The sequence below is a fragment of the Schistocerca americana genome, chromosome 2 (genome assembly GCF_021461395.2).
Source record: "Schistocerca americana isolate TAMUIC-IGC-003095 chromosome 2, iqSchAmer2.1, whole genome shotgun sequence".
NCBI lineage: Eukaryota > Metazoa > Arthropoda > Insecta > Orthoptera > Acrididae > Schistocerca > Schistocerca americana.
Genome location: NC_060120.1, coordinates 850,286,382 through 850,305,371, shown reverse-complemented (window position 1 = coordinate 850,305,371; position 18,990 = coordinate 850,286,382). Strand labels below are relative to the sequence as shown.

At 45.9% G+C, this 18,990-nt stretch overlaps 1 protein-coding gene across 1 annotated transcript in view; it reads right to left on the bottom strand.

Moving 5' to 3' along the window:
• Positions 1-18,990, bottom strand: part of LOC124596033 (dehydrogenase/reductase SDR family member 11-like) — a 61,047-nt gene that overhangs the window by 27,230 nt on the left and 14,827 nt on the right. The window contains exons 2-3 of the mRNA XM_047134997.1: positions 10,806-10,968; positions 3,118-3,247 (exon numbers count right to left, since the gene is read on the bottom strand). Coding sequence (XP_046990953.1) covers positions 3,118-3,247; positions 10,806-10,968 — 293 coding nt within the window. The remainder of the gene's footprint in view (positions 1-3,117; positions 3,248-10,805; positions 10,969-18,990) is intronic.

Genomic DNA, 18,990 nt, shown 5'->3' with positions numbered 1-18,990 from the left:
CCAAGAAACCGATGTCTGTCATCTGCTTTGCCTATGACTGAGCCTATGTGATCATTCCTTTCCATGTCACCACAAATTGTTACGCGAGAGTATTTGTATGAATTGGATAAGTCAGTTGGGAGACTGCGAGTGTTTGTTTCACGTACAACTTGAAACGCCGTATCTATGTGCAGTAATTGCTCCTGGATATATGATGATGGAGAAACTCCGAAACGCGTCATATGACAAATAAAGGCATCCTTGTCCTATGTTTCAAATGGTTCAAATGGCCCTGAGGACTATGGGACTTAACATCTGAGGTCATCAGTACCCTAGGACTTAGAACTACTTAAACCTAACGAACGTAAGGACATCACACACATCCATGCCCGAGGCAGGATTCGAATCTGTGACCGTAGCGGTCGCGCGGTTCCAGACTGAAGCGCCTAGAACCGCTCGGCCACATCGGCCGGCTGCCCTATGTTTGACTTTCGCGACCCAGTCAGGCTGAATGGAGAACTCCTGATTTTTACAATAATGTTCGCCTGACTCCTACAAGACTTCATGTCACATTTATATTGTTGATATTCGTTCTCGGAAATCTTAAAATCCCTGAGATCGATGTCTCACTGGTACCAATGTTGATAACAGGCAAAAATAGTAGAGACTCTCGATTCCCGGAATAAATCAAATGCCTATATACGTAATTAAGTTTGCACGGAACCCTCATTACGTAAGTCCTTCTCTTCATTGGCCAGCTGTGTAATCGCAAGATGACACTTCGGGACGTACCCATTACTGTGTCCACAGCAGTGAAACTTTCACCCTCTCCGAGCCGTCCAATTGCACCTCAAGTTCTTAAATGATGTCTTGCTGTACCACACAGGATGTCTCACTAATCCGTGCCACAAAAACCTCGTCAAACACCGTACTGCACGAACTATCGAATGTGTACAGAGCGTTCGTGCACAGGCTTCGCTGAAGCTAACACGTCCACATTTCATTTTACTGGCACTGGTCGGTTTTTCCGCAGTAACTGGCGGTTGTTTCTTAGCAAGTTAGAGTTGTTCCTTAGCAGTTGTAGACCAGTGTGTTTTTATTTCCTGAAAACGAGGAATAAATGCATGAAGCCGCGTGGGGTAGCGGCGCGGTCTAGGGGGCCTTGTCACGGTACGCGCAGCTTCCCATGTCGGAGGTTCGAGTCCTCTGTCGGCCATGGGCGTGTGTGTGTTGTGTGTTGTCCTTAGCGTAAGTTCGTTTAAGTTAGATTAAGTAGTGTGTAAGCCTAGGGAACGATAACTTCGGCAGTTTGGTCCAATAGAAACTTACCACAAAAAATCCATGAAACAGATTTGAATTGAGGAGCCGTCATTACGACTAAATTTATCATTTCGACAAACTGCACGATTTCATGAAATAGTTACGTACACTTTCCTATGACTTGCTCTGCAGCACGCGTATATATCCTACGTCTACTAGATCGTTCTCATACGAACTTATTGTCGAGAAACGTCGTAAAACGCTGTTCCCCAGGTAAATTTTTAGCGATCATGTGTTAATAATAATAATAATAATAATTAATTAATTTCATCAGTTAACAATTTTAGACGACTGTAACATTATCTGACCGTGGATCAAATGCTTGTGTTCAGAATCATACATCTATCTATAGATATTTTGATGCTTTTTATTTGTGTTGGCATCATTCAGCAGATGTTGAAGAGAATTATGGAATAAAATTGTTGATGTCAGTGGTCTTCCCTGGTTCCAAAGTAATTGAGTACACATGTTGTTACTAGCGTTGCCACAATAGGATGAAAAATTCCCACTCCCACTGAGAATAGCTCAGACATTAATCAACAGCGATATAAAAAATTTTTAAAAACTAGTCTGAGTCAGATCGACTAACGCCATTTAAAAACGATTCAAGGACATATAAATGTGTTTTGCCGCGTAATGTTTTTACAGCTACGTTTTCCGTCGTATTGTGCACCTTGATGTGTGACGGATAGCATTAGAACGATAGATCTACTACTGTTACTCTCGGAAACAGTGTAAAAAAATAAATCAATATTCTTCAGACAAAGAAAGATATTCCTATGACTGCCTTGAAGATGGCAAGCTGTCTAGCCATAAAACCTATAAAAGCAGGGTGACCTGTGCAATCCTTATTGTACACTTAAAACAGTTCAAATGAGCTATTACAAGAAAATGAAAATGCACATGCTATAGTTTTTAGATCTGAAGTAGAAAACTAACCAAATGTGCTAATAATATTTTACAGAAAAAAGCGAGGTAACACATAGGTGTCAAAACATCTTTGTTTAAAGAACAAAAAAAAAGAAAAAAAATTGTGTTTTGCGAAAGGCTAAGTTTTAAAAAACCAGAAGCATTTTTTAATTTTCCGCTGTTTTTCTTTCTCTTTTTTCCACTCAACTGTATTTATATTTGTTAGACTTACTTGTTGCAGATTTCACTGCCGAGTAGCTACAACTTCAAGCATTTGACAGGGATGCCATTTTCAATGAAATTCCACAACAGTGTGGGTGAGTCGATTAGTGTGGACAAGGAGTCTTCGGACTTGTGTTGACACATACATTTTTTCATACTCTGTATCAAGAGACGACATATTTTGTACATTTAGATCTGTTCTTGCATCCATGTAAGAAGCCTGAAGTTCGAACCACGTGGGACTAAAATCGAGGTCATTTTGTGTGAAATATCACACCGTATAATTGACAACTATACTGTATGTCCGAATGTGCAATGCCACGTACTGAGTGAGACGTCATATGAGAACTAAGAGTGTAGCAATGTTTCCAATCATTATCGAGGTTGCGAACTCTTTATGTCAGTGAACATTTGGTTTGTGCCTACCAAGAATTTTGGGAACGTGAGTGTCCACGTTCGCTGTCATTAAAAGAAGAGAAACAACACATAGCTAAATGTCAACAGCGAGGTAAAGCACTGATCGAGTGACAGATGAGTCACTATTAGAGTCAGTCCCACAACAGTCACTACTGTCGTACCTACTTACTGAATTATACACAGAACTTTGTACATGTGTGTGTGTGTGTGTGTGTGTGTGTGTGTGTGCGCGTGTGTTACGAGCCTCGTCACATAAGCGCTGGCTCCTACCTGCTGATGTGGATGATGAAGCCGTCGTCGACGCCCCTCCTCATCATGTCCTGGACCGCCTCCCTGCTGCAGATGGCCAGGCCAAGCTCGTTCACCTCAAACATCTGCCTCCAGTGTTCTGTTTCACCGGCTGAACAAGTCAAGACAATTGAGCATCAGGCAGGTAGTTTTCTAAATATGGTTACGTAACTTAAACAGCAGTTTTCACGCAACAATTTCAGAGAAAGAAGTGGGCTGAAAAAATATATCCCAAACTTCAAAGATATCTTGCCACAGTTATGACTTTCAGTTTCCAGAGTTACATTCAACCACGTGTTTCTGAGTATAAAATACACATTTTTCGGTAAAGCCTGTTGTTACTTTCATTTGCACGCTTATTAAATAATCCTCCGGCTTTCCTCTAGGAAAACACACCACGTCCGCTTGTTGCACTACCAAAAACACTAAAAAGAGTATTCTTTACGGCGGACGCCGTGCCAATTAAACAAAGACTATCAAGAACAAAACATTACCTGCTATTTGATAAAAAGCAGCGAAATCTGCAGCCTTATAAATAGTATCGAAAATACACCCAACCAAATGATTAAACATAATTCGTGACCAGGTGAGACCAAACCACTGCCTAGATGAGGCTGTCCGCTACAAAACAACGAAATCCACAGCATTGCACTCGCATTCGGAAGGACGACGGTTCAATCCCGCGTCCGGCCATCCTGATTTAGGTTTTCCGTGATTTCCCTAAATCGCTACAGGCAAATGCCGGGATGGTTCCTCTGAAAGGGCACGGCCGACTTCCTTCCCCATCCTTCCCTATCCAATGAGACCGATGACCTAGCTGTTTAGTCTCTTCCCCCCAAACAACCAACCAACCACAGCATTGCACATAGTTTAGCAAATACGTCAGGCGAAATGAGTCAGCGTAATGAGTGGCATAGTGACAGTGTAGATCACAAATAAAAAGACGATAAAGCCAAACATATAATGTTTACTCCCAAAAAATAGTACATAGAAATACTAAGGTGGTCTCAAAGACAGAATACCTGCAGAGATGCTGAAAGACGGAAGAGATATCCTATGAGAGAGAGTGCATCACTTAATCTGTTTAATTTGGAAGAGAGAAGAGATCTCGGCAGAATGGAAGCAGTATTTCATCTGCCCAACACTTAGAAAAGGAGATATAGTGAGATGCAGTAACTTGGGAGGAATTACCTAATTGCGCAAAGATTTTAAAATCCTGAGAATGTTTTTGCTGAAGTGGCTAACACCATACACTAAGGAGGTACTTAGATTCCAACAAACAGGATTCAGAAAGAGAAACTCAACCGTTCACCAACTACACTCCTGGAAATGGAAAAAAGGACACATTGACACCGGTGTGTCAGACCCACCATACTTGCTCCGGACACTGCGAGAGGGCTGTACAAGCAATGATCACACGCACGGCACAGCGGACACACCAAGAACCGCGGTGTTGGCCGTCGAATGGCGCTAGCTGCGTAGCATTTGTGCACCGCCGCCGTCAGTGTCAGCCAGTTTGCCGTGGCATACGGAACTCCATCGCAGTCTTTAACACTGGTAGCATGCCGCGACAGCGTGGACGTGAACCGTATGTGCAGTTGACGGACTTTGAGCGAGGGCGTATAGTGGGCATGCGGGAGGCCGGGTGGACGTACCGCCGAATTGCTCAACACGTGGGGCGTGAGGTCTCCACAGTACATCGATGTTGTCGCCAGTGGTCGGCGGAAGGTGCACGTGCCCGTCGACCTGGGACCGGACCGCAGCGACGCCGTAGTATCCTACGCAGTGCCGTAGGGGACCGCACCGCCACTTCCCAGCAAATTAGGGACACTGTTGCTCCTGGGGTATCGGCGAGGACCATTCGCAACCGTCTCCATGAAGCTGGGCTACGGTCCCGCACACCGTTAGGCCGTCTTTCGCTCACGCCCCAACATCGTGCAGCCCGCCTCCAGTGGTGTCGTGACAGGCGTGAATGGAGGGACGAATGGAGACGTGTCGTCTTCAGCGATGAGAGTCGCTTCTGCCTTGGTGCCAATGATGGTCGTATGCGTGTTTGGCGCCGTGCAGGTGAGCGCCACAATCAGGACTGCATACGACCGACGCACACAGGGCCAACACCCGGCATCATGGTGTGGGGAGCGATCTCCTACACTGGCCGTACACCACTGGTGATCGTCGAGGGGACACTGAATAGTGCACGGTACATCCAAACCGTCATCGAACCCATCGTTCTACCATTCCTAGACCGACAAGGGAACTTGCTGTTCCAACAGGACAATGCACGTCCGCATGTATCCCGTGCCACCCAACGTGCTCTAGAAGGTGTAAGTCAACTACCCTGGCCAGCAAGATCTCCGGATCTGTCCCCCATTGAGCATGTTTGGGACTGGATGAAGCGTCGTCTCACGCGGTCTGCACGTCCAGCACGAACGCTGGTCCAACTGAGGCGCCAGGTGGAAATGGCATGGCAAGCCGTTCCACAGGACTACATCCAGCATCTCTACGATCGTCTCCATGGGAGAATAGCAGCCTGCATTGCTGCGAAAGGTGGATATACACTGTACTAGTGCCGACATTGTGCATGCTCTGTTGCCTGTGTCTATGTGCCTGTGGTTCTGTCAGTGTGATCATGTGATGTATCTGACCCCAGGAATGTGTCAACAAAGTTTCCCCTTCCTGGGACAATAAATTCACGGTGTTCTTATTTCAATTTCCAGGAGTGTACATTCAATAATGCATCCAAACAACGTATGACTGTGTGCACAGGCAAGCTATATCGCAAGAACTGGGAAGGACGACGATTCTCAAGAAACTAATAAAACTAACTCAAGCGTATGTACAGGAGTCAACAAGAACAGTGAAAGCGAATGGAAATATGTCAAAGCAGTTCAAGTTGAGGACTCGAATGCGACAAGCAGCCTGGCTCTCCCCATTTCCTGTTTAGCATTGGGACAGGTAACAAGCTTGGAGACAGGAATGCAACTGGGGAGAGGGATCAACACCCTGATCTATGTGGATAATGTAGTTTTAATAGGACAGAATGAGCACGATCTGGTTCAGATTGAAAGAGTGTTAATGGAAGAGGCGATGAGAGCTGGCTTGAAGATGAATATGGATAAGACCACGGAGTAGAGAGAATGATGACAGACTTTTGGATGTGGATGGTAACATCTTCGAAAGAGCAAAAAATATCTTGGGGCAATGTTCAGTGAAAGAAATGAGACCAGGAAATAAGGGTAAGAATTCAAGCATGAAACAGGTCAAGCTTTGCACTCTGAAAGCTGCTGAAGTCCCGGCTTCTAGCAACATCCACGAAAATTGGGATCTGCAGGACAGCAATAAAACCTGCCCTGGACTATAGCACAAAAGAAAGAAAGAAAACTCCTGACGTTTGAAAGTGTTTCTCTGAGACAGATTTATGGGACATTGAAGGCTGGAGACGTCTGCAAAGAGAAGAAAAACAGCGAATTACAGTAGCTGTACAAATCGCTGGGCGTTGTGGCTGTGATTAGAGAGGGGAGACTGAAGTGGTATGGGCACGCAGTGTGTCGAGACGGCCAGATCACAGGGCAGGGGATGGAAAAAGACATCAGAGGCGACAGACCGATGATGGGAACAGTTGGGGAAGAACACTTGGACCGAGGAAGATGGAGGAGGCTGACTGGCGAGGCCACAGACTGACTGTGCTTTGTGTGGCCAACCTAGTAAATAAGTAAGTAACGTTATTTTTTAGATTTTCATGAAACAGAAGAATTTATTTTATGTTTATTGTCTGCTTCGCGTCTCCCCTATCTGGGATGCTTGGCTGCACTAATAACGTAGAAAACAAAATTCTAGAAAAGAGAAAGAATCGACAAAAGCATCACGGCAAGACATGAGTTGGTCAAACGTTAAGTGTTTGTAATGGCATGATTAAAATGTTCGAGTGGCTGTAGGAAAAATGTATTTATGTGGGGAATCGAAATGACCGAATAAAATTAATGAAGAAGAATTTGCGGCGGATAGATGTCGCATAAAACAGAAAGAAATTGTTACAGACGGAATTAATACAGAGTTAATTATGGGGATATGTAAAAAAAAGGAAAAATATTTAAACGTACAACGTGTAGGTTTCAGAAGAGTTAATAATTGCAACACACAGTATTTTTATCATTTTGCTGAAAAAGATTTCCCGTATTCAAACCATGACCAGCTTTAGACACCTGTATGCAGGATGTTACAAAAAGGTACGGCCAAACTTTCAGGAAACATTCCTAACACACAAAGAAAGAAAATATGTTATGTGGACATGTGTCCGGAAACGCTTACTTTCCATGTTAGAGCTCATTTTATTACTTCTCTTCAAATCACATTAATCATGGAATGGAAACACACAGCAACAGAACGAACCAGCGTGACTTCAAACACTTTGATACAGGAAATGTTCAAAATGTCCTCCGTTAGCGAGGATACATGCGTCCACCCTCCGTCGCATGGAATCCCTGATGCGCTGATGCAGCCCTGGAGAATGGCGTATTGTATCACAGCCGTCCACAATACGAGCACGAAGAGTCTCTACATTTGGTACCGGGGTTGCGTAGAAAATAGCTTTCAAATGCCCCCATAAATGAAAGTCAAGAGGGTTGAGGTCAGGAGAGCGTGGACGCCATGGAATTGGTCCGCCTCTACCAATCCATCGGTCACCGAATCTGTTGCTGAGAAGCGTACGAACACTTCGACTGAAATGTGCAGGAGCTCCATCGTGCATGAGCCACATGTTGTGTCGTACTTGTAAAGGCACATGTTCTAGCAGCACAGGTAGAGTATCCCGTATGAAATCATGATAACATGCTCCATTGAGCGTAGGTGGAAGAACATAGTGACGAAACTAAAATGAGCTCTGACATGTAAATTAAGCGTTTCCGAACACATGTCCACATAACATCTTTTCTTTATTTGTGTGTGAGGAATGTTTCCTGAAAGTTTGGCCGTACCTTTTTGTAACACCCTGTATAGATTTATGCTCACTGTTTTTAGTCTGGGGGACTGATGACCTTCGCTGTTTAGTTCCCCTTAAGCATCCCAACAACCACCACCACCACTGTTTTTAGTCCTCTTTACATGTTCCATAGAGATCCGACAGAATCGAGTGTTTTGGTAAATCCATTCGGGTCCTGAAATCAGATTTAATAGGTGTCCTCTATGCTCTATTTACTTCTATACTCTTTTTCTCGTAATTCACTACAAAGTCTTTCTACATAAAATATACATCAGCGTAACATAAATGTGACCACCTGTCGGAAGCCTGAATAACCATCTTTTGCAACGCGGATAGGCAGAAACAGAGTCAATTATCTGGAAGATACCGACAGGGATGTGCAGCTGTGCCGGCTGCAGTGACATGGACACCAGCGCTAGGTTTTCGGTTGAGGATTCGGAGTGCGGACAGGTCGATGTGGCCCACAGATTCTCGATTTAAATCAGGAGAATCTGGGGGCCAGGGGCGTATGGTAAACTCATCCTGGCTCTCTTCGAACCACGCAGACACACTGCGAGCTGTGTGACACGGTGTACTGTCCTGCTGGTAGCTGCCATCGTGCCAAGGAAAAATATACTGCATTTGGGGGGGAGGGGGGGTATGGTTCCGAAGAGTAGATGCATACTTGTGTTGATCTGTTGAGCCTTCCACAATGACGATGCACTCAGAGAATGGCACCAAAATATTCCCCAGACCATAATGCTCCCTCCTCCGGCCTGGACTCTTCCAACGATTGTTGCAGACTGTCTGCCTTCAGACGTTTCACTCCAACAGCCACTTTTTCGATAGAGCAAGAAAAGGATCTGAAAAGACCATCTGAAGCTACTCAATGGACGTCAGATTGTGGTGCTGACGAGTAGATTCCAGCCTCTGCTGCAGATGAACGGCAGTCAGCCTGGGTGCATGAACCAAGCACCTGCTGCGGACGCCCACACGCAGCAACACTCGCTAAACGGTCGTTGAGGAGACACTGTTGGTAGCGCCTTGACTCATCTGGGTGGTCAGTGGGTCAACTGTTGCAGGTCTATTCACCCGCACACACCTCTACAGCAGTCGTCCACCCCTGTCATCGATGACCCGTGGTGCACCGTAGTCGCCCCGTCGCCGGTTTTTGGTAGCACTAGTTTGCCATGCATGACATACATTAACCAAGACGGCACTCGAACAGTTTACAGACTTAGCCGTTTCAGAAATACTCCCGCCCTTGGCCCGGAAGCCAATGGTCAGATACTTTCGGATGCCAGATAAATCGCTCCATTTCCACACTACGACAGCGGCTGAGCTATTGTCTGCACCCCCCGAAAAGACACTATATACCCTCCACTGCTAGTTCTGCCACATGCCGTCTGTGAGTGGTTATTGCATGTTGACATCGAATACAGGCGGTGGTCACATGAATGTGACTGTACTGTGTATAAAATTGTTTATCGTGGTTACAGCATCATTGATTTCATGAAGAAGTCAAAATGAAAAGCCGTGCCGGATACCCGTGCGGTCTAGGGCGCCTTGCCACGATTCACGCGGCTCCCACTGTCGGAGGTTCGAGTCTTCCCTCGGGCATGGGTGTATGTGTTGTCCTCAGCGTAATTTAGTTTAAGTTGGATTAAGTAGTGTGTAAGCCTAGGGACCGATGACCTTAGCAGTTTGGTCCCATAGAACTTACCACAAATTTCCAATTTTCAGTATGAAAATATTATAAGGAGTTGAATACCCTTTCCTAAAACGCATTTGCTCTTCAGTAACCAGGCCCCACTTATAGAGCCTGTTGTGCATAACCGTGGCGTACAATATCTGAGGTGTATAAATTAGTTTGCTCCCATGAAGTATTCTTATAGAGTAATAATACCCGTGCAATCTTCCTGTTTTGACGATATTCTGTGCGGCAAACACAGATTAAAAATATGAAGTTACATGAACTACTAAGGATGCTCAACCCTTCTATTCATAATTTTCAACTCGCCAGCCCTATTTACTTTAAATACATATCTGAATATCATTGTCACCACAGTTTTAACACACCATAGTAGAGGAAATAATTCTGTGAATCATGTAAATTGTGTTAAACATTTGTCGTGTTTCTGTGGAACAACAGTTCAAGAAGCTAGCCCGCTATTCGCCACACGAGTGTGGGCGAGAGGCCTTGAGGCTGTACCCGACCCGACCAGTAAGCGTTAATTCTGGTCGCAGTACCAACACACGTGTGATTCGCGTCCATGTTTTGTGGTGTTTCATAGTATTTCTTTGTCCACATTAAAATGCACACATATGCTGTAATATCTGTAACTTTTTGCTGTAGTTGACAATGAATTCCTTCACATTTCCGGCCATTCATAAATTGAAAAAAAAAAGAAGCGAAATGCGCGTATGCTTTGCTGACTGGGAGGTCCAGACCGGAAGTTCGGCCGCCAAGTGCAAGTCGACGCCACACTGGACAACCTGCGTGCTAGTAGTGGGGATGAAGTGATGATGAGGGCAGCACAACACCCAGTCCACGAGCCGAGAAAATCTCCAATCCGTCCAAGAATCTAGCCCGAGCCCCTCTGCATGGGAGGCAAGCACTTTACCACTCCGCTAAGCAGGCTGACATTTATAAATTAATTCAACGTAAATACATTCAAATTTGAAATATTAGGTTTTACATTTGCATACGTACATACAAAATCAGTTTCGTGATCGACTCCAGCGCTGTTGACCAGGATGTCGACTCCATCGAGGTTCTCCCTAATCCACTTGAAAGCTGAGAGGATGCTTTCTTCTTTTCCTACGTCTCCTTGAATAGCGTACAGTTTGCCCGGCGACCCCTTCACTTCAAGAGCCTAAGCAAAAACAGAAAGAATGCTTTTAAGTTCTTCATAAGGTAATAATGCCAAAGCTATGCGAAACACGACACTGGTATGTTGCTCTAACACAAGATGGTTAGACAAGTTGTTTCATGTACGGCGCAGGCGCTGGTCCGTTTTGTGGGAATCAGTACCACTGTAGGCAGTCTGCAGCTTTGCGACTCTTCGGCCCTTTATGCGGGCAGTGTGCCATGTACCGTATCGGTTTTAACGAGAGAGGAGCGGCCTTTGTAAGAAGAACGGGAAAATCTTTGTCCCGTTTAACTCTTCATATTTGTGTGACAATGGCCTCTGCTACACACACAGCTGTGCACGAATTCAAACAGAGACCTGAAAAAGTAACCATAGTGTCCGTTGATCAATTCACACACTGCTAAGGCAAATGTCGAGTGGAAGAATGATTTTCGGTACACCTCTGTATTGGTTCTAATTTCTCGAATTTGCTCGTCGTGGTCATAATGCCAGATGTATATGGCAGGAGGTAATAAGTTCTCCGACTCATCCCGGTACGCGCTTTCTCGAAATTTCATCAGTAAACCTCTCAGTGACCCACAACGCCTCTCTTGTTTGCCAAAGGGCTTGGTTAAGCATCCTGGGAACTCTCTCGCGCCGAATATACGATCCCCTGACGAAACGCACCGTTCTTCGTCGGATCTCCTCCTTCAGTCCTACCTTGTGAGGACCCTATATTGATGAACATTACTTAAGAATCGCTCGAAGAAGCGCCTTAAAAGGCACTTCCTTCGCGGATAAGTTATATTTTCTTGAGATTCTTCAAATGGTTCAAAAGGCTCTAAGCACTATGGGACTTAACATCTGAGTTCATCAGTCACTTAGACTTAGAATTACTTAAACCTAACTAACCTAAGGACACCATGCACATCCATGCGCGAGGCAGGATTCGAACCTGCGACCATTGCAGCAGCGCGGTTCCGTAAGATTCTTCAAATGAATCTCTGACATCTGCTTTTCCTGCTATTTATTTTATGCGATCATTCCACCAAACGGCGTTCCGGATAATTAGTCCTAGATATCTCACGGCACATACTGCTTTCAGCAGTTTCTCATCAATAGTAGTGACTTTCTTTTCCTATGCATGCGCAATATGTTACATTTATTTACGTTCAGGGTCAACTGCCAGAGACTGCACCATTGATCAACCCTCTGCAGAAAATTCTGCAAATTATACTGTCTTCTGACCTTGCTTCTTTCTTATAGACAAGTGCATCATCTGCAAACAGTCTTAAAAGAGCATCCCACGATTTCTGCAAGATCATGAACACATTGTAAACAGTAACGGTAGAATGAACGCTACAATTTTGAAGATCCTATTGAGTTACATCTAGAGCATTTACATTACGTTCAAACCTGTGCGTGGTGAGCAATTAGTGCAACGCGAATTATTGAACCATTTCTTTTCCGCCAAACCATGACTTCTGATAGGGGAACACGAGCAGTATACTGCAACCTTTTTTCGTAGATCTAATTACTGATGAAAAGACAGTTATTACAAGCAGGTCAAAAGCACACGCCATCAGTGCTTTTTTTTTTTTTTGACAGAATAGTTTGACGATAGGAAATTTCTTCCCGACAGCGGCCTGCCTACTTGTTCGTTGATTCCCGCTTAGCGTCGTAGTGATACACGTCAGATAACGCATTTGTACTTATCGTGTAATTGAAAGGGTCGGCTGAAAAAAGTGTTAACCCACAAGAGTGCAATTTCAGGTATGCTGTTTTAACAGTTTGTTTACACTTAAAGACAAGACGTATATACCATAAGACAAAGCAAGAAATGAAGCGGACAATGCTTCCTACCACTACATAGTGAAGTACTTGTTACCAGAAAGTAGTGCATTTCAAGAACACAACAGCTTATACTATCAAGCTAATTTTAACTTTTACTATACTTAACTGAGAGTAATTTCTTTCGCCGACACCTTCAACACGTACGATTTGACCATCAGTATGAAAACAATAGTTTATAAGAGTAAAAAATGAAAAAAAATGCATTGAAGTCACTTTCAAGAACAGAAAGACAATTCGTCAGAAACAATTACAAACTGATGGCCACAGTGTAATGAAATCACAAAAATAAGGATAATGTACAAGAATATGCACTCGAACAAAGTACGTGACACGGCGTAGTAGTAGAGGATAAACTATTTTTTTAAAATAGAACACGTGTGGAATATACAAAATGGATTTTTCGCTTAAAGCAATTGTGTCGCGATTTACGGCATGTTAAATTCGCTCCCATTCCGATGTGTTTGCCTGTCACCCAGTCACCCAGAGTTCGCCACGCTCGGGCTGCGAGAAGCCTTGGGCAGAGAGGGAGGCAGTCCGTGAAGAGCTACGGCCAATAAGGGAGCAACTGATATGGTTTGAGTAGTATGCGAAGGGTTGCGATTCACCTGGCCAACACTGCAGCAGTGTGGTCGAATCAAGACCTGCTCGGGAGGACGACGGTTCAATCCCGCGTCCGGCCATCCTGATTTAGGTTTTCCGTGATTTCCCTAAATCGCTCCAGGCAAATGCCGGGATGGTTCCTTTCAAAAGGGCACGGCCGACTTCCTTCCCCGTCCTTCCCTCATCCGATGAGACCGATGACCTCGCTGTCTGGTCTCCTTCCACAAACCAACCAACCAATCAAGACCTGCGAGGCGGTCGGTGTGGCCGAGCGGTTCTAGGCGCTTCAGTCTGGAACCGCGCGACCGCTACGGTCGCAGATTCGAATCCTGCCTCGGGCATGGGTGTGTGTGATGTCCTTAGGTTAGTTAGGTTTAAGTAGTTCTAAGTTCTAGGGGACTGATGACCTCAGATGTTAAGTCCCATAGTGCTCAGAGCCATTTGAACCAAGGCCTGCGATAGCAGCCAACGAATCTTATTACAAATTCTCGGACATCGGTTCCTGTTCCGAGTGGGTGGAGGTTATGCGTCTGATGTCCAGGGCAGGTCGAGCTGACTATTCCCAAATGGAAGCTACACAAGTGGATGCTACCTGTGGTATGCGCTCTTGAGTGGCGGTGCGCCAGAGGAGTGGCATGCTGGTAGTGCTTGACGAAAGCATAGGTTGTGCCGTCGCTTGCATGCTGGTTATGACTGAAGTTGAAGCAGTGCTGACGGTTGGAGGGTTCCGTGATTTCCTTCTCGTTATTGTCAGTGGATGCGTTGCAAGGCCTAACTGTGTTTGGCTGAAATGTGTTTCAGTTATTGAAGATTTATGTGAATTAGTTCTTGGACTGTGTTATTGTATTATTGTCGAGATGTGCCTAAATGGATGGTCTTATAGGAGTACCTAGTCGGTTGGCCTAGTGTTTGGGTTTGCTGAACCTATATATATATGCATCCTTCTGTATTGTTTAGTTAATTGACGGAATTAATATTAGCTTTAGCTCTTTTTGGCAGTTCTCGTTTGTATTTTATTTGTAAATTGTCATCTGAACTGGTGCCTAGCTAGTCTATTACATTATTATCCCTTATAGCTTGTATAGCTACTTAGGCAAAGTCTTCTTGATGTATCTTGTGTTCTCCTGTTCTTGCAAAGCTGACTCTATTTTAAGGGCCAGAAATTTTGCTGAGCTGGCGTTTTATGTTGTAGGTCAAGTTCATGGGTATTTGTTGCATTTAAGTGCAAGTAATATGCCCTTTTGTTTTTATTATGCTCATTTGCTTTGATTTCCTGGATTCTGTTATTAATAAGCTAGGTAAGTGTGCTGTCTGAGAGTTTCTCGACGTAATAACCGCTTCATTGATTCACGCACGTCGTGTCAGATAATGTCATGGAAACTGCACAATATTTCAACGAAATAGCTGCTCGTCATCTTCAGGTGCTTACTGAGGCTGTTTTTTTTTCTTCATTGTGATTTCATTCCGCTGTCCCATATGGGCAGGGGGGGGGGGGGCGGGAGGGACGGCAGCGACACAATCTGCTGCTCTTCAGCCGAGGGACATTACAGATATGAAAGAAGATGAAACGATGTATATAGAAAAGGCGATAAAAAGGGGAACACACATAATATTGGGGGGAGGCCATGGGGGTTAAAATACACCCTTACGCAGAGACTCATGGAGAGAGACAGTTAATGAAAAGGGCACAAAGATAAAAACACTGTTTGTGAAGTGCATAGGATTTAGAATGCACCGAAGTCACAAGCAGAAGGTAAAAGTTGGCCACAGTATTAAAAATCTGCCTCAGAATGACGGCACTATTAAAACCACTGCACGAGGCAGAACCACAGTGGGGATCGTCAGGAATGGAGAAGACCTCAGAGCGGTGGGAAGGAAAATAATTAGCCTTATTGAGGTTGTCAGAGGAGGGGCAGTCGTCGAGGAGAAGGGGGTAATGCGGGACGGGATGGCTACCAGTAATGTGGTGGAAGGCAGACGAATACTTAGAGTTGACAGGATGGATGGTGTTGAGTCATGTACATATCTGATGCCAGTCCTGGCTTTTCTTTGCTGTTAAGAGGTTACGTACATGTTGTCATAATTACTGGTGGCAGAGGAGCGTAACCCGGCCGTGGGTGTGGAGGAAGGATGGAAAGGCCTGTGGGATTCATGGAGAAGGACAGCCTGTGGAAAAAGAGTAGGGCAGTGAGGGTAGATAAGTTTGATAGGAACATAGGCCTCTGCAGCATCAGTGACGGTCTTCTGGAGGAAGGACAAGGCATGGGTGATGTCAGTGGGACGTTGAAACGTGAGTGGCTTTCGACCTGGGAGGCAATGGATGCCTGGTAGGCATCCCAGTCGGCTCAGCAGTAGTCATGGATGGACTTCAGAGGAGCAGCAGGGTAGGGGGCAGGAGGTGGGTGATGGACTGAGGAGATGGTGAGAAGGGCTGGGAGATGGTCACTACCAGTGGGGTCTAGGACATCTGTGACCAAGGAGGTTGGGGGAAGCAAGGATGACATGGGGGTGGAGTTACTTTTGGGTGCACTGTGGGAGAAGAATAAGGTTACCTTGAAGGGTAGCGAGGATCTGATGGCATCGCCAAAGGGTGGCATGGTCGCAGCTGTGGATGTCGAGGTCTGTGGCAACCACAGAGGCGGAGAAGGTGCATAGGAGATGATTCACTGGGGAGAGGAGCTGCTAGATGGACATAGACAGTGGCACAGGTGATAGTGAAAGAGGGAAAAAAGGCACTGAGGATGAGGTTTTCAGTTGAAGCATTGGCAGGGCTTGTGGCCGGACAGGAATATGCTTGAGATGGCCAACAGTGATACCACCTTGTGGTAGGGGAAGGGGATTGTCAGTGCAGTGAAGGAGATAGGGAGAGGCGAGGACAACATGGTGAGGTTGGAGAAGGGTTTCATTAAGGATGAAGGAGTCCACCTGGTTCTGGGATATGGTATGCATGAAGGGGTATTTGCTTGCTGGGAAGAAGTGAATGCTTAGTTACAGGATACAATACTGATGATGTGCCAGGGTGGGTAGGGGGGAAGAGAGTGGAGGGAGGAGGAGGGAGGTTTAAATGAAGGTGTTGGGATGGGTGAAGGTGAAGTGGGCCTGGGTGTGCAAGTATGTGGTGTAGGTGTTCAAATGGAAGACAGAGCATGCAGCAAAGGAGGTCTACTGAGGTCTGCTGTTGGGTGTGAGGGAGTTGGAGGGGTGGATGTCCTGGTGGGCAGACAGAATTTTTGGGTGGATAGGCTTATCGATGGAGCAGACAGGAATGGCATGCTCAAGGTTGGCTGGAGGGGGTTTGACCTTGCATTTGGAGGAGTAGATGCGGAGGGATTCGTCGCAGATGTTGCAGGAAGGAGGAGAAGTGAAGTTAGATTATTAAGGAAGTGGAAGGCTTTACAGTGGGTGTAGGTGGGGTTTCTTTTACAGTTTTTGGTGAGGTGATCATTGTAGAGGGGACAGCATTGGCAGCAGTAGGATTGAGGAGGGGAATGGGAGAGTTCAAGGGAGTGGCGACATTTAAAAATTAGGGCTTCCTGACTGAGGAAATGATCTATGGAGGAGGCAGACTCTGTGAACATGCACATCAGGAAGGTGAGGCCTGAGCTGTTATAGATGCATGCTGATTTCCAGAGTGGGTGGGAGTTCAATTCCGCCAACACCTCTGCCACTGTAACCATGGGGCTGAGCTTTGTATCATGACAGTGAGGACTGGTGGATGATGTGGTTGGGGCCAATGGGAAGAGGAGTGGGTAAGGAAAGCTGTGAGAGACACTGTGAGCTAAAGGTGATATGGGGAAGTTTCTTCAATAGGTCAGTGTGGAAAGAGGGAGAAGGGGATTTGATAAGAATGGAGTCTCTGTGAGGGATAAACCCAGCAATGGGGGCACTGGGGATATAGTTGCAGATTTCTAGTGTGAGTTTGCAGGCATTGAGGAATTGGGATCAGGGTTGGAAAGGGTGAATGTATGCAGAGTGTGGGCTGGGGATGTGGGAGGAGTGTTGGTGTCCATGGGGAGATCAGAAGGAAGAGGTCTGGGCAGTGGTTTCTTGGAGGAGAGGGTGGAGGTGAGGTCAGCTGTCAGGCATTTGGGTTTTTTTTAAGGGGGTGGCCTGGGAGGAGGGGTGAAGGACTGTTTGAAGTGGGAGATGAAGGGAGGCAGGGCCCTCATGTGAGGTGGAGACACTTTGGAGGGAGGGTGGATGCTCTGTGGTGGCGACTGTGCTGAGCAGAAAGTGACATGGAACTTGTGGCATCATAGCAGGGCGAGTGGAGAGTGGGGCAAAGTCGTCCTGATGGGTGAAAGTGGCGGGAGTGGGGGCAGGAGCATGAGCAGATGCAGGATGAAGAGCAGGAGTAGGGGCAGCGTCAGATAGGAGATGGAGGAGGAAGAGACTGGGACGAGGGAAGGTGGAGCATAGCAGGGAAGCCCAAAGGAGGTACTGCAGGAGGGGAGTTGTAAACGATTGTGGTGGTGGGGTTATCCATGGTGGAGTGTGGGGTCTAATGGCGACAGAGAGAGAACAAAGATGGGGTCAGTGAGGAGATAGGCACAAGAACACAGGGCGGCGGCGGCGGCCACAGACGCACTGCACCTGTAACACCCTACCCCTATATACTGGGCACCTGTAGCGACATCATCTGGGAATGAAGCATACTTATACCTTTTTACAAGTTGCACTGTAGCCAACAGAAGTATGGGAAATACATCGTACGATATTTTTTACGAATTTTAAATTGATCATGTGAGTCCCTCTGCATGATGATTAACGTTTGATGAAGCCGGATTACACTCGGCAGGTAAACATCACAAATGCTTGCGTGACGTCTCTGTAAGCTTCCCCCAGGTTAGGTAGTCACTCCCCCTGATTCCAAACTGGGTGGTAACCGTCGTCAAACATCTGAAAACGGTTGTCTTTTCTTGCTGGTGGAAGTAAGTCACTTAGAATTCCGGTATACTGCTCGGTATATGCGAGGTGTAGGATGTTTCACTCTCGTCTCCAGCACCACGACGTCTCCGCCACCGGATTGCATGTGAACAGCTGCTACCGCGTCGTGAACCTCCGCCCGCGCATCAGGATTGTACTGTACCAGGCGAACAACCCACCACTCTCTGTGCCAGACAGCTGTTAAACATTCAGACTGGCAAAAGTTGTCCTATCCTTCTCAAAAGGACTGGGTGCTTAAATATCGCTGGGATAAATACCAGCATGTTGAACAATATGCTTGATGTCATCCTTCTTGCAAACTGAATGGTTGTGAGATGGGTTTTCGAAACATCCTGGAAAGGCTGACGCAATGAGCAATAACAAAATATCTGCCTACTGACCGCCACATCCCAAACGTGTATAAGACTGTAGACCTAGGTTTCCCACTGAATATAGCCCTATAGAAGCGTTCCTATTACGTCCCGCCCAATTAGCGGGCTGATGCTTTGAGAACTCAAATGGAAATCCCTGGAGGGAAGACGATGTTCTTTCCGAGGAACACTATTGAAAACCAGCATTTGAAGCTGACCGCAGAAGGATTCCACCGTCACCAGCGTACCTTTCGCACAAGGACCACGAAGATAAGATACGAGAAAGCGCTCATAG